Below are 23,235 nucleotides of genomic sequence, written 5' to 3'. Positions count from 1 at the left end.
TGCAGCTCCAAGGCATAGCGATTGGTCTCCTCCACTATGTCTCCCACCTGCGCCTCTGTCAAAAACAGCATGAAGCACTCTGCCTCAAAGGGAGATGGCAATGGCCTTTGCACTCCAGACTGGGACTCAGACAACAGCAGGGCCAGGAGGGGTGAAATGAACTCTTGTTCTTCACCCAGTGTTGGTCTGTCTCCATCACCATCTTCAGAGGGACCTGGGACTGTCTGTGGGCAAGCGGTCCTCAGATTTAGGGTTCTCAATGGCCACAAGGTTGGGGGGCAGCTCCTCACTGTCAGAATCTGATTCCTCACTTTCCTACTCAGAATTTACCTACATCTCCAGAATTTCCACATTTGAGAAAGACATTGCTAATGCTACAGCTTAGCCCACTAGCTACACACAAACAACAACACTCAATGGCGCCGAGTGAGTGTCAGGGGTGATGTGATAGGCTGCCGGTGTGGTGATACTGATGATTTGTCGCCACAGGTGGTTTGTTTACATAGCAGGTTAGGAGAACTAGCGCGGTAGGTTAGGAGAACGAGGTTAAGGTTAGGAAAAGGGTTAGCTACGGTTGTCAACAACTGTTGTCCCCGACGCGACCACTAGATAAGAGCTGCAACGGTACAAACGTAAACAAACCATCTGTGGCGACAAATCATCAGTATCATAACACAGGCACAGGCCACTTGTATCAACAAATCACCATCAGAAAATGGTTTGCGTGGTAATAATTTCCCTATTTACTGTTTTATTCACATTTTTCAAGTACTGGTGACAAATCATGCAATCCAATTCTTGCATAGTGTGTAATCGACACCTATGATGTGTGTAAAATACTTTTTTGAAGGTTGTACTTACTATGATGAGCTAATGCTAAGCTAATTACCGGCTATGTGTGGAACCATGTTTGTTGACATCATTCAATACATTATGGGTGTCACGCAAACGTCTGTCAGACCAAAGATGTAATAAAACGAGGTGAAGAGATCATAGCCGCGGGAAGTAGGGGTGCTGTAGCACCCCCTAAAAAATCTGAATTTAAACAAATATATATTTTTAAAATATATTATTTTTTATTTCACAAAAGTAGTGCACTGGGCCTTTACTAGTATTAGCAGACGATTTAGACATCTGTAGCGCAAGGAAAACATTTTTATCAGCATCTCCACTTTGGCAAAAAAGGTAGCTGTATAATTAAGAACAGTATCTCACAGGATTCATTAGTTGGAATTGTAAGAGTTGTTGCCCTGTCCCTTTCTCTGCTATTGTCATTGTAATGGTATCCAGAAAGAACAAAACCATGTCATTTGCAAAAAGTTACTGGCAAAGACACAAAACATCCACATTAAATATTTTTCTTTATCAAATAACCACTTTGTGCAGTATTAATTTACCATCCTTACAAACCACTTAATGTAAATGTACATTACTGTATTGTACATAGGCTGTCATCTAGGTTTGTACATGTAGACTTTCCATCACCATGAAGAAAAACAATGCAAAATACAGTAATTGAGTACATTGAGGCATCAAGTGGTTTGTGATGTCACTCAGTTTGTAGAGCATGGCGCTTGCAATGTTAGGGTTGTGGGTTTGATTCCAATGGGGGACCAGTACGAAAAAGTATGCACTCACTACTGTAAATTGCTCTGGATAAGAGCATCTACTAAAATGGAAAAGGAATGAGTTTTCACAGAAATAACTCTTATCTTTGGTTGACACGGTTAAAACAAACATGGCCGGGCGCACAAACTCTACCCACTGTCGAATTACTTTCAACTTTAAAAAAGTGTTTCTCAATTATTTCGATCACTGGTGAGCTTACCCGTGATAAATTGTAAATAAACTGAACAAAAATATAAAACGCAACACGTAAAGTGTTGGTTCCATGTTTCATGAGCTGAAATAAAAAGATCCCTGAAATTTTTATAGGCACAAAAAACATTTCTCAAATTTTGTGCACAAATTTCTTTACATCCCTGTTAGTGAGCATTTCTCCTTTGCCAAGATAATCCATCCACCTGACAGGCGTGGCATATCAAGAAGCTGATTAAACAGCATGATCATTACACAGGTGCACCTTGTGCTGGGGACAATAAAAGGCCACTAAAATGTGTAGTTTTGTCACACAACACAATGCCACAGATGTCTCAAGTTGAGGGAGCATGCAATTGGCATGCTGGCTGCACGAATGTCTACCAGAGCTGTTGCCAGAGAATTTAATGTTCATAAGCCACCTCCAACGTCATTTTAGAAAATGTGTCAGTACGTGCAACCGGCATCAGAACCACAGACCACGTGTAACCACGCCAGCCCAGGACCTCCACACCCGGCTTCTTCACCTGCGGGATCATAGGAGACCAGCCACCCGTACAGCTGATGAAACTGAGGAGTATTTCTGTCTGAAATAAAGCCCTTTCGTGGGGAAAAATTCAGTCTGATTGGCTGGGCCTGGCTCTCCAGTGTGTGTGCCTGGCTCCCAAGTGGCTGGTCCTATGCCCTCCCAGGCCCACCCATGGCTGCGCACCTGCCCAGTCATGTGAAATCTATAGATTAGGGCCTAATGAATTTATTTCAATTGACTGATTTCCTTGAATATGAACTGTCACTCAGTAAAATAGTTGCATGTTGTGTTTATACTTAGTATAGTAATTGCTATTATCCAATTCATATTATTTACATTTTAGTAATTTAGCAGACGCTCTTATCCAGAGCGACTTGCAGTTAGTGAGTGCATACATTTTTTAATTCTGGTCCCCCGTGGGAAACGAACCCACAACCCTGGCGTTGCAAGCGCCATGCTCTACCAACTGAGCTACACGGGACTATATTATGGTTTCTGTCAGCCGACAGCTAGCTAAATATGACCGCTTGTGTTAGTGCAGTCTTTCCTCAGTTAGCACAAGGACTAACGTAGCCTACAGTTTCGATTTGGATGACAACGGCGTTATGCTGTTGATACTTCTGTGAAAGTCTGAACATCTGCATCCAAAAATAAACTGCTTACATTGAGGACAAAAGTTGTAAAGACTGTTCGTAAAAATATTTTTCAAACGCTGACTATTGCGGCGATCATAACTAGACGTTCTAATCAGACCGGTTTGAGCATACGCTGTAGGGAACACTGTAAAATGATCACACCTGTGTGCTCGTACACATCAGTGTTAACACATCTCCCACTACAATAGATGGGTTAGCTGACAACGTCACGAAAACGATGTGCACGCTTCAATGGGGGCAGAAGTACGAGAGTTGTGATTCTGGATGGGCAGATAGCTACCAACAACGACAGGAAACTGCCATGTGGGGAATCGTAAATTACTTGTTTCAGCTAGTTTCATCTTGTTCTTGATGCCATGTCTTGTTTTGAGGTGTTTTGGCTGATTTCACCAATTTCTAAGTCGCTCTGGATAAGAGCGTCTGCTAAATGATGTAAATGTAACATTTCATGTCAATGCTAATATGGCTAAAGTTTGCTAGCTAGTTAACCAACAACTAACAATGTATTTGAGAGACAACAAGTGCTCATTGTGCAAATGTATTTATGTTTTTAATAAATATTGGCGATTAAACATAGCTTACATATTAACAATCTAAGCCAACAGTCTGTTTTGTAGGTAAAGAACCTATACAAATATTTTTACAGATTAAGCAAGCACACACATTTTCTTCAGGAAATGTGCCTTTCCTAGTTTAGTCATATGGAGTCGCAATGTCTCACAAATGGAATACCCAAATCAACTTGAAGTATCTACAAAACAAGTTTTGCAGCCACATAATCCAAAAGGCAAGAGAAAAAAGAAAAAAAATCTTAAAATTACTGTTTACAATTCACAAATGATTATTTTGATTCACCATGATTGAACCAAATCCCAACTACTACAACGGCGAAGTGAATCGGTCATTTCGTCAAAAAGAATAGTTTCATAAGAATCGTTGATTTTTTTAATTATTTTTTTATTATTAGAAAGTAAGCAGGGGATCCGTTAAACAGTAAATCAACTTTGTTAGGCCTAAGGAGAAGAGTTAAAGCAGAGTAACAACAGTAGTTCTGACTTGAGTTGTAACCCACCTAAATTAATTTAATGGTATTATGCCCCACTAGACAAACACAACCATGTCTTGAACTAAATACAACCACGTTTTTAACCGCTAACCACCCAAGAGAACCTGGTTGCGACCCACCATTCAAGAAACAGAGAACGCACTAGTGATTAAAAGCCCCTCACCTGGGTTTGCAGCCCCTCTGTCTGGGAGGAGAGGGGGCGCTCTTGCATTCTGCAGGGGGATGGAGCAGGGCCTGCACCTTGGGTTTTCTTCCTCTCTTCACCTCTTTTGGTGCCTTCACCTTGACCTCCTTCACCTTCCTGGGCTCCTTGGAATTGCACAGTAGCAGCTCCTTCCCTGCTTTCTGCTCCCTCTTTTTCTTTGGTTTCATGTCCCTCTCCAAGCCCTTGTGCTGCCAGGCACCGCCAGGCTCGCCCCGCTTGTCTTTTTTCTTTCGTTTCTTCTTCTTCTTCGCCCACCGCCCGCCCCCTCCATCATCCTCCTCACTGTTGAGGGGTGACGAGGGGGCGCAGGGGCTGATGCTGGCAGTGCTGGTGCCCACCTCGCCCATCCTGGGGTGCTTGGCGTGGGCCATGCAGTGATTGGTCTGACCACCACCAAGGACCCTGATCTGGTCCTTAGAGCCCAGGGGACCCCTGGGAAATGGAGTTTGTGCATTTTGGGCAGTTGCAGTAGAGGCTGCTGTAGCTGAAGTGTGCTTTAGTAAGTGGGTGGTGGACATCTGGAAAAGAACAAGAGTGGTGTGTTAATTAAAGTGAGACAGTTTCCACAGGGGTGTAAGATTTGTGTTAACTCAATGAAGATACTGAAAGATAAAGGGATAGAAAGAAGAAAAATGGGGGTCATGCCTCTATCTTGCAGTCATAATGAGAGTGAATGGTCACAGGGCGTACTTCTGCAAATCTAAACAATGTTCGTCAGTGTTAAGAATCACAATACACAATGGCTTTAGAAAAGAACAAAACCTGGGCGTTCTTTGTCAGTCAAATTCTCCACATATTCAGAGAACCTAATTTGGCGACAAATGTTTCCGTGTCAAATTAGAGGTTAAAAACCCAAAACCTGCAAATCCGCCGATATTTAACACCATGCTCCGAATTCCTTTACGGTTCTCCATTTCTTAATTCCTCTGCATTTCCACGTTCCTCTATCCCTTCCTCAAAATGCAGAGCTGGGCTGTCATAATGCAGTTAATTATATGGAGAAACAAAATGTACAAATGACACTTCCCATGACGCATTATGACTACTCCTTGAAATGCAAGCTGTCAGTCAAAGAGGGCCTGTGCTGGTTTACCGATACCGTGATATAGCAAAGTTCTGCACAACACTAATATAAGCCAATGCAGATTCATAGAACCCCAGAACCTTTGGACAATGTTATACTCTCTACACCTGACGAGAGCAGTGAAATAGGTCTAGACCTCTCCTTTCCAACAGTGACCACAATAATTATAGATTTCAGTGAGGATGCATCATTTGAACTGAAAGTTTCCATCCGACTGAGATATTTTGTAATCATGTGAGTGCAGTTCGGTAAAAAAGACGCAGTTAGGTGGAGGATTAAAGTCTGTATGAAACCAATTTTATTTGCGTGGCATTGCAAACTGGGCATGAATAAAGATTAGAGTGAAGAAATATATGAGTTAAAGTTAAAAAAGCCCAGTACAGCTGTTTTGACATCCATAACAAATCATTTCTGGGTAACAGTAAATATAATAAAAAGTACTTGCTATAACAGTTTTCAATCAAAATTGTAAAAAAAATATATATATATTTTTCTCCCCAAAACACAATTTCTCAAGCAAGCATTTTTCCAGGACTGTCTGGGAGTGGCCTAAGATGTAGAGCAGGGGAGGGGACCAGCCCAATAGTTACAGTGGAATAGTAACCTCCAATCCACATTTGTAACTATTGGGCTGGTCCCCTCCCCCGTTGCATTAAATCAGTGCAAAATGAGAGGGATCTCTAAGCTGAAAACAAGTTGGCAGAGAAGTTTGAAAGTGTCTGTTATTGGTCTATTCTTTTATTCTTTAATGTGATCTCACCTGAGGAACCAAGACTCCAACAACGCAAAACCTGCTGAAAGAAGGTCCTGTAGCTGTCCCAATAGACTTCCAGTCATTGCGCTAACGGCAATTAGCAATTGCACTTCAAACTGCATGCAGAGACATAAAAATGGTATCCATGAGTAAAGTCGAAAAAGGGCTTAATCCTTGAGTCTAAGTGGGACGGGGGGGTTCTACTAAGCTAACATATGGAATCGTTTAAGATGGTCATACCAAGGATCATTTAGCTTTTTTATGTAGAATCTTAGGACCCATTTAGGTTAAAAAAAATGTTTTTTAATATTTGATGAAACACTGAATTTGTCCTTACTGCTATTAGCCCATAGAAATGCATTGAATAACAGATTCATACATGGAAAAATAGTCAAAAAATGTATCAAAAGGAAGTTTGTTTTGAAGTGTCGGTCTTATATCTGAGAGATGTAAGAAAGATCATGACATTTTATTTATTTTTTACCCATATTAAACATATTTGTTTGGCACTAAACTACTTCCATATATACACACTTCCATCCATTTTTATTTTTTACTGGTACCGGGCTACCTTCAGACCAGTGTTGTGGGCGTGCGTCCTAGAGGAAAGGTAAAAGTGTCACCTTTCCATAGAGGGGTCATATTAGTTTGTAGGCCAAACCGTTCGGGATGTCTCATGGTCTGACAAACACCGCTGTAGCTCAGCCACCTTCCACCGCAGATGCGGTGGACTGAGACACAGCCCATAAAAGAAAAACGGATCTCTAACGTCAACAGACGGATTTTGATAGGGTTAAGACGTCGACAGACGCCGACTCTAGGGGGTTAAATTGCTGAAATCTCACACTATCCCTTTAAAAGCGCATCTTGGCAGAAATGTATATTTACATCATTTAGCAGACATATTTAAACAAATATTTTAATAATTGTTTTTATCATCTTTTTTAAAGGGGCCCCGCTGCTAAATTAATGTAGGGTAAACACTGAACCAGCAACTATTGTGAAATAACTCTAATTTTCACACTCAAATACTACACTGCTCAAAAAAATAAAGGGAACACTAAAATAACACATCCTAGATCTGAATGAATGAAATAATCTTATTAAATACTTTTTTCTTTACAGTTGAATGTGCTGACAACAAAATCACACAAAAATTATCAATTGAAATCAACAAATTTATCAACCCATGGAGGTCTGGATTTGGAGTCACCCTCAAAATTCAAGTGGAAAACCACAGTACAGGCTGATCCAACTTTGATGTAATGTCCTTAAAACAAGTCAAAATGAGGCTCAGTACTGTGTGTGGCCTCCACGTGCCTGTATGACCTCCCTACAACGCCTGGGCATGCTCCTGATGAGGTGGCGGATGGTCTCCGGAGGGATCTCCTCCCAGACCTGGACTAAAGCATCCGCCAAGTCCTGAATAGTCTGTGGTGCAACGTGGCGTTGATAGATGGAGCGAGACATGATGTCCCAGATGTGCTCAATTGGATTCAGGTCTGGGGAACGGGCAGGCCAGTCCTTAGCATCAATGCCTTCCTCTTGCAGGAACTGCTGACACACTCCAGCCACATGAGGTCTAGCATTGTCTTGCATTAGGAGGAACCCAGGGCCAACCGCACCAGCATATGGTCTCACAAGGGGTCTGAGGATCTCATCTCGGTACCTAATGGCAGTCAGGCTACCTCTGGCGAGCACATGGAGGGCTGTGCGGCCCCCCAAAGAAATGCCACCCACCATGACTGACCCACCGCCAAACCGGTCATGCTGGAGGATGTTGCAGGCAGCAGAACGTTCTCCACGGCGTCTCCAGACTCTGTCACGTCTGTCACGTGCTCAGTGTGAACCTGCTTTCATCTGTGAAGAGCACAGGGCGCCAGTGGCGAATTTGCCAATCTTGGTGTTCTCTGGCAAATGCCAAACGTCCTGCACGGTGTTGGGCTGTAAGCACAACCCCCCACCTGTGGACGTCAGGCCCTCATACCACCCTCATGGAGTCTGTTTCTGACCGTTTGATCAGACACATGCACATTTGTGGCCTGCTGGAGGTCATTTTGCAGGGCTCTGGCAGTGCTCCTCCTGCTCCTCCTTGCACAAAGGCGGAGGTAGCGGTCCTGCTGCTGGGTTGCTTCGGCCTCCTCCCGTCTCCTGATGTACTGGCCTGTCTCCTGGTAGCGCCTCCATGCTCTGGACACTACGCTGACAGACACAGCAAACCTTGCCACAGCTCGCATTGATGTGCCATCCTGGATGAGCTGCACTACCTGAGCTACTTGTGTGGGTTGTAGACTCCGTCTCATGCTACCACTAGAGTGAAAGCACCGCCAGCATTCAAAAGTGACCAAAACATCAGCCAGGAGGCATATGAACTGAGAAGTGGTCTGTGGTCACCACCTGCAAAACCAGTCCTTTATTGGGGGTGTCTTGCTAATTGCCTATAATTTCCACCTGTTGTCTATTCCATTTGCACAACAGCATGTGAAATTTATTGTCAATCAGTGTTGCTTCCTAAGTGGACAGTTTGATTTCACAGAAGTGTGATTGACTTGGAGTTACATTGTGTTGTTTAAGTGTTCCCTTTATTTTTTTGAGCAGTGTATTTAGGGCATTTCAATTACTTTCAAAAACATTGAAGTATTTGGATATATTTTCTTCGAAACTACACATTGGCATGTATTTGAAAATACTAATAGACAAGTGTAGTTTCAAACATTTAAATACTTCATGCATTTGAACCCAGGTCTGTTTGGTCATAGGGGTATTTTAAATAATGCATTTGGAAACACGTATTTGAAAATATAGTTACAAATAGTAGGAAATTATTTGAAAATACTCTCAAATAGAAGTAGTTGATTTGGCCACAATATTTGAAAATACTCAAATACACAAAATATAAGTAGGCCTATTTAAAATACAAATACTTAAGGAAGCGTTAGCGCAATGACTAGAAGTCTTTATGTATCTACTAGCATGGAAGTCTATGGGTAACGCTAGTTAGCATTGGCTGGCGAAACTACCTCTAAATTCCTTCATACTGGACAGAGACATAAAAATGGTGTCCATGAGTTCGTCGGACTCTGGGGAAGTAGATAAATGGCCTCATTGCCAACATCCCAAAGTATCCCTTTAAGTAAGCATGTATTTGAACCCAGGTCTGGTATGTTTATGGTAACTTTGGCCCTACCCCCTAAATCGCATGTAATGAATATTCATAGTGGTATTCTAAGAGCTGTCAGTTTATACCAAATTATGGTAGGGTTTATGATTAAGAGAAATCAGCTGTGTGGGCTAAGCAGTGTGTCATTCTGAGCATGTGTCAAAGAACCTGCTCAATGATCTGAACTTGACTCCAGGCTTGATATTGGGGAATGTTGGCTTAACTCAATTGGCAACGATACTGTAATTATAATTATTATTCTGTAATGAGTTGTGTAGGCTGATGATTTGGTTGTCTGGATTATCAAATTGACCGGCATGAATCAATGTGTAGTAGTAGTAGTAGTAGTAGAATAACTTGTGCTCAGAGACACCTAAGCAAAATAAAGATACAATCACAAATGTGACAATTCTATAGTGCATGAGAGGGACAAGGTTTGTTGAAAACAGTCAAGGGAAGTATTGTGGTAGTAGATTTTCAGTGTTCGATTACACAGTAAGTCTTGAGGGTACCAAATGTCCCCAGCTTTTGGGGGGGCCCAGATTTATATTTTAATTCTGATGGGTGGGCCATTATTTGAACCATGACATCTTTATACATGTATAAACAAGAGCTAAATAAAGCCATTAGTGAAGGTCATACACAGAGGAGCTCGGCATCCATTACCAGGGTGTCTGAGTTTGACCCAATCTGTTCCTCTATGCTTTTGCGTTCATATTGTGCTACAAAATGATAAGCACATAATGTAACCATAACCAAGACTCATAAATAAGCCAAGATGAACACTTTTACAGCTACACAGTGAAAGTAGACCCAGAAAGCATTAAAAAAAAAAGAAAACACCTACTGTTCGAGAAAAGTCCTTTTAATATAGCAACAGTAATTGTATCCATGAGAATTAGCAGTGAATCACTTCCCAGCAGAGAATTGTGTGTAAAAGCAGATATGACAAGCTTCATGTGATAAGGGCTAATATTGGTGCGGTCCCATTTTGAGCAACGTTATTTATAAACCAAGGCTGAGCACATGTGGAGGGTTATATGGGACGACTCACGCATAGGAGGACAATAAATGTCAATGAATCAGACTCCCAGCGCCAGAATCAGGGCCGTCGCCACGGAAACAGGCTCTGTATCAAGCTGCGAGAAGCAGCAACGTAAACAAGCCGTCTATGGTAACCCCTTCGTTGCCAGCTGACGGGAACATTTTACATTTCATCCATTTTGCACTTGATCAGACAGATGCTACCTATAGCCTGCCTCCCTGCTTCGTTCAACAGCTGCTTTGCCCAGTCTTCAGGCTGGGTTGAACAATCGAAAGGGTGAAGGTCAATCACTCAATAGGACACGGTCGCTCTCAAAACACACAGCTCTTAAATGAGGATTGTGACATTGAATAAACACAAGTTCAGCATTCATCTTGCCTATAGAAAGAATGCATTTTTCTTTTGACATGTCATGAACAGAACATAAAAACAGACCACGGTATATATGATGTAAATGACACCTCTCCAAGTCAACCGACCTAACACACTCATACAACGTTCACCAGCTTGCAAACAATGGACAAGGCTGCAAACAAACAAAATTGGCAGCGCAAAGACTGAATAAGACGGAAAAGCCATGGACATGTCTTACTCCAAAATCACAGGCAAAGGAACATTCCTTCTCACCTTGCTCCATACCACCTCCTTTTACGCCTTCCGTCTGTCACGATCCCTGTCAAATCCTAGTGTAGTGGTCCACAATGTAACGCTCATCCAGGTTCCCATCTCCAGAACCACAGAGCTGCTGGCACATTGTCCTGAGGCCTCATGGCTCTACGTATCCCATGCACGCTTCCACTAGCGACTGCACGCATTCACATACGACGGCGCACACACTGCCCCAGTGACGTGCTGCAGTGTACACGCTTGCCAGCCAACAAAGAAGCTGCCTGCAATCAAATTCCCTATGAATGAATAGAGCCTTCCGAGCTGCTGAACGCCAAAGATGCAGTCAGGTCAATGCTTCCCCCGTGCCTTCTCCCTAAAAGCAATGACACCTATCCAGCAGAAATGGTAAGGCTGCTGCCACAGGATGCTTCAGGACTGGGCTTCATTCAAACGCAACCTCTCAGGAGAAGCATGGGGCTGCAGGGTGGTTTGGGTAGGGAAATCCACAGAGAGGAGTGCCAGAAGGAATGCAAACTCATGGGAGAGCAAGATTTTTCTTCCCATGTGAAAGGGGAGGGCATAAAGTGGTTGGCATGGGATGAGGCAGTTTCTCTGAGCAAGAAATAATGAGAAACTAAAGAGATACTGAGTGAGATGGACAAGTGAAACTCAAAAGTTGAAACTGCAGTTGTTCCATGTACACAAACGTCAGTGTACACAAAGCTTGAGTGTTGCCTGTATGGTTCATACACAGGCTTACAATACCAATGCATCTGATAAATTGTAAGGGGAGGTAATTTCTGGGCAATATTTCCGTCCATTTAGGGGACCTCTTTTGGCCACCTGAGGCAAAGGTTATGTATGTTTAAAGGGATACAACTTGACATGATTTTTGCAATTAAACTTGGCTGTAGTCGCTTCCCAACAGTTTTGGATATGTTTCGCTTTAGGTATTTATAGTGTTTTGTCATCCTGAAAAGAAGTCTAAAACACACCTTAGAGATACCCCAAACCCTCCAAGGATGAGTTCCAATTCTCCACACTTCACTCAAAGTGTACACTTGCAGACTTTGGCTTAGTGGTTCATTTGGGATTGGGCCTGAGTTTCCCAAACTGGTCCTCGGGACCCCAAGGTGTGCACGTTTTGGTTTTTGCCCTAACACTACACAGCTGATTCAAATGATCAAAGCTTGACGATTAGTTTATTATTTGAATCAGCTGTGTAGTGCTAGGGCAAAAACCAAAAACGTGCACCCCTTGGGGAAACCCTGCCCTACACCCTATGCACTTGTGGAGATCTGAGAGGATTTGATTGGTATAAGCAATATGGTGAAACTTCCACCTAGCCTATCAAAGGGCAGGGTGGTGCTATTACCATATTGCTTACACCTGTCAAATCCTCTCAGATCTCCACAAGCGTATACGGCATAGCGTTTACAGGTCCATGATTAAAAACAACCCTAACCCATGACAGGGAATGTGCAAGTGCATAAAGATCAGCGAAAATGTATAATTACAATACTGAGCTATACCGCATGCTCAAAATTTGGGAAATTATATTTTATACTACACTGAACAAAAAATAGAAAAAAAAGGCAACATGCAACAATTTCAAAGACTTTACTGTGTTACAAGTCATGGATTTCACAACTGGGAATACACACATGCATCGGTTGGTCACAGATAACTTTTTTTTAAAGTAGCGGTGTGGATCAGAAAACCAGTCAGTATCTGCTGACCACCATTTGCCTCATAAAGCACGACATCTCCTTCAACATCTCCTTGATCAGGCTGTTGATTGTGGCCTGTGGAATGTTGTCCCACTCCTCTTCAATGGCTGTGTGAAGTTGCTGGATATTGGCGGGAACTGGAACACGCTGTCGTGCACGTCGATCCAGAGCATTCCAAACATGCTCAACGGGTGACATTTCTGGTGAGTATACAGGTCATGGAAGATCTGGGATAGTTTCAGCTTCCAGGACTTGAGTACAGATCCTTGTGCCATGCATTATCATGCTGAAACATGAAGTGGCGGCAGATGAATGGCACGACAATGGGCCTTAGGATCTCATCACGGGATCGCTGTGCATTCAAATTGCCATCGATAAAATGCAATTATGTTAGTTGTCCGTAGCTTATGCCTGCCCATACCATAAACCCACCACCACGGGGTCACTCTTCACAACGTTGACTTCAGCAAACCACTCGCCCACACGACACCATACACGCTGTCTGCCATCTGCCCGGTACAGTTGAAACCGGGATTCATCAATGAAGAGCACACTTCTCCAGTGTGCCAGTGGCCATCGAAGGTGAGCATTTGCCCATTGAAGTCGGTTACGACGCCAAACTGCAGTCAGGTCAAGACCCTGGTGACGATGACGAGCACGCAGATGAGCTTCCCTGAGACTGGCAGTTTGTGCAGAAGTTCTTCAGTTGTGCAAACCCACAGTTTCATCAGCTGCCCGGGTGACTGGTATCAGACAATCCCACAGGTGAAGAAGCCGGATGTGGAGGTCATGGGCTGGCGTGGTTACACGTGGTCTGCGGTTGTGAGGCCAGTTGGACGTACTGCCAAATTCTCTAAAACGACGTTAACATTCAATTTTCTGGCAACAGCTCTGGTGGACATTCCTGATGTCAGCACACCAATTGCAAGCTCCCTCAAAACTTGAGACATCTGTGGCATTGTGTTGTGTGACAAAACTGCACATTTTAGAGTGGCCTTTTATTGTCCCCAGCACAAGGTGCACCTGTGTAATGATAATGCGGTTTAAATCAGCTTCTTAATAATCGATCCACCTGACAGGTGTGGCATATATTGGCAAAGGAAAAATGCTCACTAACAGCGATGTAAACAAATTTGTGCACAAAATTAGAGAAATAAGCTTTGTGTGTATGGAACATTTCTGTGATCTATTTTTCAGCTCATGAAACCAACACTTTACATGTTCCATTTATATTTTTGGTCAGTGTAATACAATTGCTCAGAGAAAAATAGTGGAAAAAAAGTATTACTTGTTAAACAAAAGGGTAGGGCTCAAAATTGACACCCCTGTTTTCAATACCTCACCTTGCAAGGATAACAGCACTGAGCCTTTTTCTAAAACGTTTTACGAGTTGGAGAACCCATTGGGAGGGATCTTAGACCATTCCTCCATACAGAATCCCTTCAGATCCTTGATATCCTTCGTCTGCGCTTATGGACTGCCCTTTTCAATTCAAACCACAGGTTTTCAATGGGTTTCAAGTCCAAAGACAGATGGCCATTGCAAAATGTTGATTCTGTGGCCAATTAACCATTTCTTTGTGGATTTTGATGTATGCTTGGGGTTATTGTCTTCCTGGATGATCCACTTGCAGCCAAGTTTCAGCCTCTTGGCAGAGCCAACCAGGTTTTTGGCTAAAATAGCCTGGTACTGCGTAAAGTTCATGATGCTGTTGACCTTAACAACGGACCCGGGACCAGTGGAAGCAAAATAGCCCCATAACATCAAATATCAACCACCAAAGGTATGGGGTTCTTTTCTGCTCATGCACTCTCATTGTATCATGCAGAAGCATTGAATAACTTTCATTTAAGCATAAATTAAAGCTATACAAAGTTTGTTTACAAAGACTCAAATGACAACAAAAATGGAGTGTAATCAGGTTTGTAACTGTATGCAACCTTACTTTATGGGTAGGAGTAAGACAGTCATAAGTTAAGGAATACCTGGGATAGTATAAAGGTAATCTTTCTACCCCCTCCCCTTACCCCACAACAATATACACTGCTCAAAAAAATAAAGGGAACACTTAAACAACACAATGTAACTCCAAGTCAATCACACTTCTGTGAAATCAAACTGTCCACTTAGGAAGCAACACTGATTGACAATAAATTTCACATGCTGTTGTGCAAATGGAATAGACAACAGGTGGAAATTATAGGCAATTAGCAAGACACCCCCAATAAAGGAGTGGTTCTGCAGGTGGTGACCACAGACCACTTCTCAGTTCCTATGCTTCCTGGCTGATGTTTTGGTCACTTTTGAATGCTGGCGGTGCGTTCACTCTAGTGGTAGCATGAGACGGAGTCTACAACCCACACAAGTGGCTCCTGTAGTGCAGCTCATCCAGGATGGCACATCAATGCGAGCTGTGGCAAGAAGGTTTGCTGTGTCTGTCAGCGTAGTGTCCAGAGCATGGAGGCGCTACCAGGAGACAGGCCAGTACATCAGGAGACGTGGAGGAGGCCGTAGGAGGGCAACAACCCAGCAGCAGGACCGCTACCTCAGCCTTTGTGCATGGAGGAGCAGGAGGAGCACTGCCAGAGCCCTGCAAAATGACCTCCAGCAGGCCACAAATGTACATGTGTCTGCTCAAACGGTCAGAAAAAGACTCCATGAGGGTGGTATGAGGGCCTGACGTCCACAGGTGGGGGTTGTGCTTATAGCCCAACACCGTGCAGGACGTTTGGCATTTGCCAGAGAACACCAAGATTGGCAAATTCGCCACTGGCGCCCTGTGCTCTTCACAGATGAAAGCAGGTTCACACTGAGCACATGTGACAGACGTGACAGAGTCTGGAGACGCCGTGGAGAACGTTCTGCTGCCTGCAACATCCTCCAGCATGACCGGTTTGGCGGTGGGTCAGTCCTGGTGTGGGGTGGCATTTCTTTGGGGTGGCTGCACAGCCCTCCATGTGCTCGCCAGAGGTAGCCTGACTGACATTAGGTACCGAGATGAGATCCTCAGACCCCTTGTGAGACCATATGCTGGTGCGGTTGGCCCTGGATTCCTCCTAATGCAAGACCTCATGTGGCTGGAGTGTGTCAGCAGTTCCTGCAAGAGGAAGGCATTGATGCTATGGACTGGCCCGCCCGTTCCCCAGACCTGAATCCAATTGAGCACATCTGGGACATCATGTCTCGCTCCATCCACCAACGCCTCGTTGCACCACAGACTGTCCAGGAGTTGGCGGATGCTTTAGTCCAGGTCTGGGAGGAGATCCCTCAGGAGATCATCCGCCACCTCATCAGGAGCATGCCCATCATTGTAGGGAGGTCATACATGCACGTGGAGGTCACACACACTACTGAGCCTCATTTTGACTTGTTTTAAGGACATTACATCAAAGTTGGATCAGCCTGTAGTGTGGTTTTCCACTTGAATTTTGAGGGTGACTCCAAATCCAGACCTCCATGGGTTGATAAATTTGTTGATTTCCATTGATAATTTTTGTGTGATTTTGTTGTCAGCACATTCAACTATGTAAAGAAAAAAGTATTTAATAAGATTATTTCATTCATTCAGATCTAGGATGTGTTATTTTAGTGTTCCCTTTATTTTTTTGAGCAGTGTAGTATTTGAGTGTGAAAATTAGAGTTATTTCACAATAGTTGCTGGTTCAGTGTTTACCCTACATTAATTTAGCAGCGGGGCCCCTTAAAAAAGATGATAAAAATGTGTTGTCAGCACATTCAACTATGTAAAGAAAAAAGTATTTAATAAGATTTTCATTCATTCAGATCTAGGATGTGTTGTTTAAGTGTTCCCTTTATTTTTTTGAGCAGTGTATATATAAATCAAATGAAAATTAAAAAAATACTCTCAAAATTTTAAAAATATATTTTTAAAAAATTGTAAAGTGGTTGTCCCACTGGCTGTCATAAGGTGAATGCACCAATTTGTAAGTCGCTCTGGATAAGATTGTCTGCTAAATGATGTAAATGTAAATAAGTTATCATTCCAGAAACTGTGTATATCATTAATTGTAATGACCATTGATCAGGAAATCCTGCAAACAGTGGCTTTTAAACAAATGACTTTAGTCATTACAGAATGAGCCTTCAAAAATAGGCCTATCACAGCGGTTTAGAATGAAATACTGCCATTAACAAGAATCTCACAAACCAGCACTGAGGACTCCAAGGCTAATGAACAGAGTTCTGTGTGTGGCCTGGGTTCAACATCAACTCAGCGAGAGACAAGCTCTTATTGTATGGGTAACACGTGTGATGAGTCATCAAACTCGTAGGTCTGACTCATCATTCAATGCCATTTGCGATGGAACTTAGGATCATAAATATCGAGCCACACACTTTGGCAACTCAAGGCTGAGTGGCAGTGTTAGTCTTCATTTACCCATCTACTTTTATATTTCAAGGTTGCTGAAGACATTTGTTTACAATGTATTATGTATGTGTGTGTGTGTGTAAAGACAAGCATGCAGGTCAAAAAGACACAAACCTGTTTGTCCTTTTGTATTTTCATATTTCTCTTCACCTTCACTGCATCTATGACACAGAAATACATTTCTTTATTGAAATATACACCAACCTCAGTAGGACCTGGTCAAATTATTTGCATGGGGAGAAAGTGTTACTAGTTCAAAAATAAAATAGGAGATAATTGGTTAGTCACCTTTCTCCATTGATAGATTTGTTACACTAAACCAAGGCTCTTTTATGAAACATTCCATCTAGGCCTACATGATTGGGAACCATGAATAATTACAATGTAGCTACTACACTTCTGATTGTCAGGTGTCAACTAGTCTCAGCTATATGTGAAATAAAACAAAATGTGCAACTGAAAGTTATCTTGAAACTGATGAGCCAAACTAAGAAACAAACTAGCCTACCCCTTCCTCGGTCTACTGGATACAGACTAAACTCACTCCCAAATGCACCATTGTTTAGCCAAGAATAAATCAGACACAAATGTGTTCTTTCTTAGCAAACTGTTAATTTGGGACACTTGTTTGTTTACAAAGGAACTTCAAGTGGTTTTGGATTTGTATAATATGTGACATGTAATTGTTTATGTTCTATTCACTTGTATTATCTTTATTTTGTAGTGCATCATGTTGTGCTTTTATGTTTGCAGACCCCAGGAAGAATAGCTGTGACTTATGCAACAGCTAATGGGGCTTCAAATAAACTGCAGGTGGCTAGGGGGCTGGTTATTTTACCTGTGCGACCAGGGTCTTTGTTATCTGTTGGACCTAGTGTAGTTGTGCGGCATTTAGGCTACACCAAAATTCCATAGGAAAAATCGACCTACCTGCGGGAACCTGCTGGCTATCATGAAGTAGCTAGTAGACTGTAGAACTGAATTGCTACAAGTTGTCTGGCAAATTGAAGTTCTTACAAATATGATTAAGAACGCGTTAATCATCAAAACAGCTACCAAAAATAACACTAACCGTTACGTCGGCGGCACAGCGTCCTATTTATATTAGCAAGGTATCGAGCTAGCCAGCCTGCTAACTAATGTCACTGCAATGATGTTATATATTCCAGTCTTTACACGTGTGAACACCCCCTTAAACTCCTCGCAGGGACATCGCCGCTACCCCTCAATAAGACCTCACCTACCTGGGCTACACTCACCGGTCAGGGCATCAGTTGCCGAACACTGCGCGTTCTCCCCGCATTTATTTCCAAGGACACAAAAACGCCATGACAGTTTAGAAAAATGCATAAAAAAATTAGAGGGAGTGTGAGACGGGGAGGGGGACTCCGTGCAATTTCTTAATCCTCATAAAGCACAAGAGCAGATGAGTTCATTCATGAGGGATGCACGAGTTTGAGACTCACCAACCACCGCACCAAAACACAGGACCCAGCAATACAACACAGAATACAAAATACAAAAACAGTTAAAAGACCTACTTACCTAAAATGGCTACTGCAGCAGCCAAAATACAAACAGCTATTATTTTGTGAAGTTTAGCACTGGCCGCCTGCTACAACAGCCTAACATTAATTGGACCCGTAACATTCTATTTTTCATTGGCTGTATCATAGCGCAGCTAGGTCGATTGATATTTCCATTGGTCTTCCAGCTGTCAAACAAGGAGTGCCGTTCTAAGTTTGTCTGAGAGCTACATATTGCAAGCACCATTGTGCACTTTTAGTTATTTGCGTTGATGTGAACCTTATTGTGATTGGTTGTATTCTACTACTTTGCTTGCCATAAAACCGCACGAAAACCTCATTTTCCGGCCATGAGAGTCTCTCGGTTTCGCTCTTTGGCGGTGTAGTTTAACCCGCGTTTGTTTTAATCCTGGTCTCAATGCTGTAAGGCTCTCTGGCTGTTGCATCCACCAATCATGGTGGGTTTTATATGGAAGCCCATTCCTGCCACCCAATTTAAAAAATAAAATAAAGTGCAATACTATCTCAACATTTCCGAAAACTTTAGTCAGAATTTCAAGATAGTATCTTGACATTTTTAAGATAGTATGTTAAAAAAATGTTGATACTATCTCAACATTTCGAGCTAAAGTGGTTCCTCAATTAAAAGTTTAAAGCTTATGCCAAGGCACTGGTAGAGCAGTGGCGATTTTAGCATGTCAATCTTGGTGGGGAAAACTCCTAACATTTTTTTAGATGCATGCCAGCAAAGCCACAACACAACACTAAACAATACATTAATTGCACTATAATGGTGCCCACAAACTGTTAGGGCCTACATAAAGCTGTCCCAACAGCAGAGCTTTCTTTTCAGCACCATAGAGTGAATCCTTACCACTGCTACACCTGGCTATCAGCGGAGCCTTGTCTCGCAGCGAAACAGTTCATTCAGCCTCAATTCCTACCTTAAAAAAAACATAGCTGATATGGCTGACTTGCTTAAACAAATGTGGTTTCTACTGACAATTGAGATGTACAAACTATGGCATAAGGGGACGACGAGCGGATAAGAGGCAATCCATAATTTCGATTTAGACGTTAATGAGCGAGCTAGGACGCACGTAGTCAATATAACTATTTGTTCAGCACTTTTGAAATGGACAGCGACAGAATTCAGAACATGGGCCGTACTTACAGTATTTTTCCTGTACACCAAGTCCGAACCGTAAGATAAATAAAGCGGGCATATAAGCAGACAATGAAAGCTCTTACAGTATTTGATGATTACATTTCTCTAAAACAGGCTATAGGCTACATGTGCACCACCAACAGCTAACAGCTTACTACACAACATACACTTAGCATTACTTTCTTAGCTACAGTATACAGTGCATTCGGAAAGTAGTTTGAAACCACCAAGACTCTTCCTAGAGCTGGCCGCCCGGCCAAACTAAGCAATCGGGGGAGAAGGGCCTTGGTCAAGGAGGTGACCAAGAACCCGATAGTCACTCTGACAGAGTTCCTCTGTGGAGATGGGAGAACCTTCCAGAAGGACAACCATCTCTGCAGCACTCCACCAATCAGGTCTTTATGGTAGAGTGGCCAGACTTAAACCACTCCTTAGTAAAAGGCATATGACAGCCCGCTTGGAGTTTGCCAAAAGGCACCTAAAGGACTCTCAGACCATGAGAAACAAGATTATCTGGTCTGATGAAACCAAGATTGAACTCTTTGGCCTGAATGCCAAGTGTGACATCTGGAGGAAACCTGGCACCATCCCTATGGTGAAGCATGGTGGTGGCAGCATCATGCTGTGAGGATGTTTTTCAGCGGCAGGGACTGGGAGACTAGTCAGGATTGAGGGAATGATGAACAAACAAAGTACAGAGAGATCCTTGATGAAAAGCTGCTCCAGAGTGCTCAGGATCTCATACTGGGGCGAAGGTTCACCTTCCAACAGGACAATGACCCTAAGCACACAGCCAAGACAATGCAGGAGTGGCTTTGGGACAAGTCTCTGAATGTCCTTGAGTGGTCCAGCCAGAGCCCGGACTTGGACCCGATCAAAAATCTCTGGAGAGACCTACATTTAATAGTTCAGTTTTCTATTTGTAATACATTTGCACAAAAAAATGTGGAGGCCAGGTCATCTGATGCAGCACTCCATCACTCTCCTTCTTGGTAAAATAGCCCTTACACAGCCAGTCCTGTTGAAAAACAAATGATAGTCCCACTAAGCCCAAACCAAATGGGATGGCGTTTCGCTGCAGAATGCTGTGGTAGCCATGCTGGTTAAGTGTGCCTTGAATTCTAAATAAATCACAGACAGTGTCACCAGCAAAGCAACCCCACACCATAACACCTCCTCCTCCATGCTTTATGGTGGGAAATACACATGCGGAGATAATCCGTTCACCCACACCACAAAGACACTGTGGTTGGAACCAAAAATCTCCAATTTGGACTCCAGACCAAAGGACACATTTCCACCGGTTTAATGTCCACTGCTGGTGTTTCTTGGCCCAAGCAAGTCTCTTCTTCTTATTGGTGTCCTTTAGTATTGGTTTCTTTGCAGCAATTCGACCATGAAGGCCTGATTCAAACAGTCTCCTCTGAATAGTTGAATAGATGTGTCTGTTACTTGAACTCTGTGAAGCATTTATTTGGGCTGCAATTTCTGAGGCTGGTAACTCTAATGAACTTATCCTCTGCAGCAGGGTCTTCCATTCCTGTGGCGGTCCTCCTGAGAGCCAGTTTCATCATAGCGCTTGATGGTTTTTGCGACTGCACTTGAAGAAACTTTCAAAGTTCTTGAAATGTTCCGTATTGACTGACCTTCATGTCTTGAAGTAATGATGGACTGTTGTTTCTCTTTGCTTATTTGAGCTGTTCTTGCCATAATATGGACTTGGGCTTTTACCAAATAGGGCTATCTTTTGTACACCCCCCTACCTTGTCACAACACTACTGATTGGCTCAAATGCATTAAGAAGGAAATAAATTCCACTAATTAACTTTTAAGAAGGCACACCTGTTAATCGAAATGCATTCCAGGTGACAACCTCATGAAGCTGGTTGAGAGAATGCCAAGAGTGTGCAAAGCTGTCATCAAGGCAAAGGGTGGCTATATATTTTGATTTGTTTAACACTTTTTTGGTTACTACATGATTCCATATGTGTTATTTCATTGTTTTGATGACTTCATTATTATTCTACAATGTAGAAAATTGCAAAAAATAATTAAAAAGAAAGAAAAACCCTTGAATGAGTAGGTGTTCTAAAACTTTTGACCTCCGCCAGGCTCTGGAGAGGGAACCCGCGCCTGCTACCTACCCTCCTGAGCGCATCTACGTCCCCACGGAGGTGAGGGATCGACTGTTGACCTGGGCGCAGACATCCCTCGCCGCTGGACACCCAGGTATTACCCGCACTATTCAATCCATCTCCGCAAAGTACTGGTGGCCCACCTTGGCACAGGACGTCGCCCGCTATGTCAATTCATGCTCCGTATGTGCCCAAACAAAATCTCCCCGGCACGCTCCAGCTGGGAAATTCCTTCCCGTGCATCAGCAGCCTTGGTCCTATCTGTCCATAGATTTCGTTATTGATCTTCCTCCGTCTGATGGTTTCACCACTATTATGGTTGTTGTGGACAGATTCTCTAAATCCTGACGTTTTATCCCTCTCTCTGGTCTCCCTTTTGCACTACAGGCTGCTGAGGCACTGTTCCAGCAGGTTTTCCGGCACAATGGCCTTCCGAAGGACATCGTCTCCAACCGTGGCCCCCGATTCACGTCATGGGTATGCAAAGCCTTCATGGAGAAGCTGGGGGTCACGGTCAGCCTCACTTCCAGGTTTCGGCCTCAGTTTAACGGGCAGGTGGAGAGGATGAACCTGGAGCTGGGGAGGTTCCTGAGGAGTCACTGCCAGGACTGGCAGGGGGAGTGGGCCTGACTCCCTTCCAGTGTGTTCTGGGATATCAGCCAGCCCTGACTATATGGACCCGGAGCCAGACCGAAGCTCCTGCGGTGGACGAGTGGTTCCGGCGCGCAGAAGAGGTTTGGAATGATGCACACGTGAGGCTCCATTACATTTGATTAACGTTCAAAACATATTTTCCCAGTCGGAGTTCGTTTTTTCCCGAATTCCCAGTTTTCTTGAACACACTGAAGTCTGAGATTTCCCAGTTCCGAGTTTCCAGTTGTTTTGAACATGGAAGAATTCATGCTGGATTGACAGCATTGCCAATGCATTCAAACTTTTCTGGCCCATGGTGTTTAATGTTTTTCCTTTTAAGCTTGGAAAAGAGACCCTTAAACCCAGACTTGGACCATACACCCACTCCACTGAATAGCAGGCTAGTGATTGCTTTGCAGCTCTTGCAGTTAGCCACTGATTCCTTCCAAACCACTCATTGTTGAATTTGCGATTTACAACTTGTTGTGTAATGTTTATGGCCGATGAGCACCGATACGTTTTATCTATAATTTCTGTTCATCATTTATTTTCATATGACAAGGATTGAAAAGGATTTGCAAGTAGTTTGTCGACTTGATTCATGATGATGACTGCTAGCTTGCTAGCTAACATTTTGAAAGTATGAGGTTGACATGATCAGTCCAATCAAAGCTACAGTAGATATCACATGATTTGATGTCTTTTTATCTGTGGCCAATGACATTGA

The 23,235-nt window shown here is 43.1% G+C and overlaps 1 protein-coding gene across 7 annotated transcripts in view; it reads right to left on the bottom strand.

The window, feature by feature from the left end:
* Nucleotides 1–18,658, bottom strand: part of LOC123492070 (chromodomain-helicase-DNA-binding protein 6-like) — a 123,427-nt gene extending 104,769 nt beyond the window's left edge. For 5 of the 7 annotated variants that reach the window (XM_045223985.1, XM_045223989.1, XM_045223991.1 and 2 more), the window contains exons 1-3: nt 18,291–18,411; nt 17,161–17,207; nt 4,233–4,792 (exon numbers count right to left, since the gene is read on the bottom strand). In XM_045223985.1, coding sequence (XP_045079920.1) covers nt 4,233–4,792; nt 17,161–17,207; nt 18,291–18,396 — 713 coding nt within the window. In that variant the 5' untranslated portion in view covers nt 18,397–18,411. Of the gene's footprint in view, nt 1–4,232; nt 4,793–17,160; nt 17,208–18,290; nt 18,412–18,591 lie in introns of those variants that run through there. The other 2 variants (XM_045223990.1, XM_045223987.1) reach the window with 2 other exon arrangements.
* Between the last annotated feature and the right edge of the window lie 4,577 nt (nt 18,659–23,235).

The sequence above is a fragment of the Coregonus clupeaformis genome, chromosome 12, assembly GCF_020615455.1.
Source record: "Coregonus clupeaformis isolate EN_2021a chromosome 12, ASM2061545v1, whole genome shotgun sequence".
Taxonomy (NCBI): Eukaryota; Metazoa; Chordata; class Actinopteri; order Salmoniformes; family Salmonidae; genus Coregonus; species Coregonus clupeaformis.
This window is presented reverse-complemented; position numbering and strand designations above follow the sequence as displayed.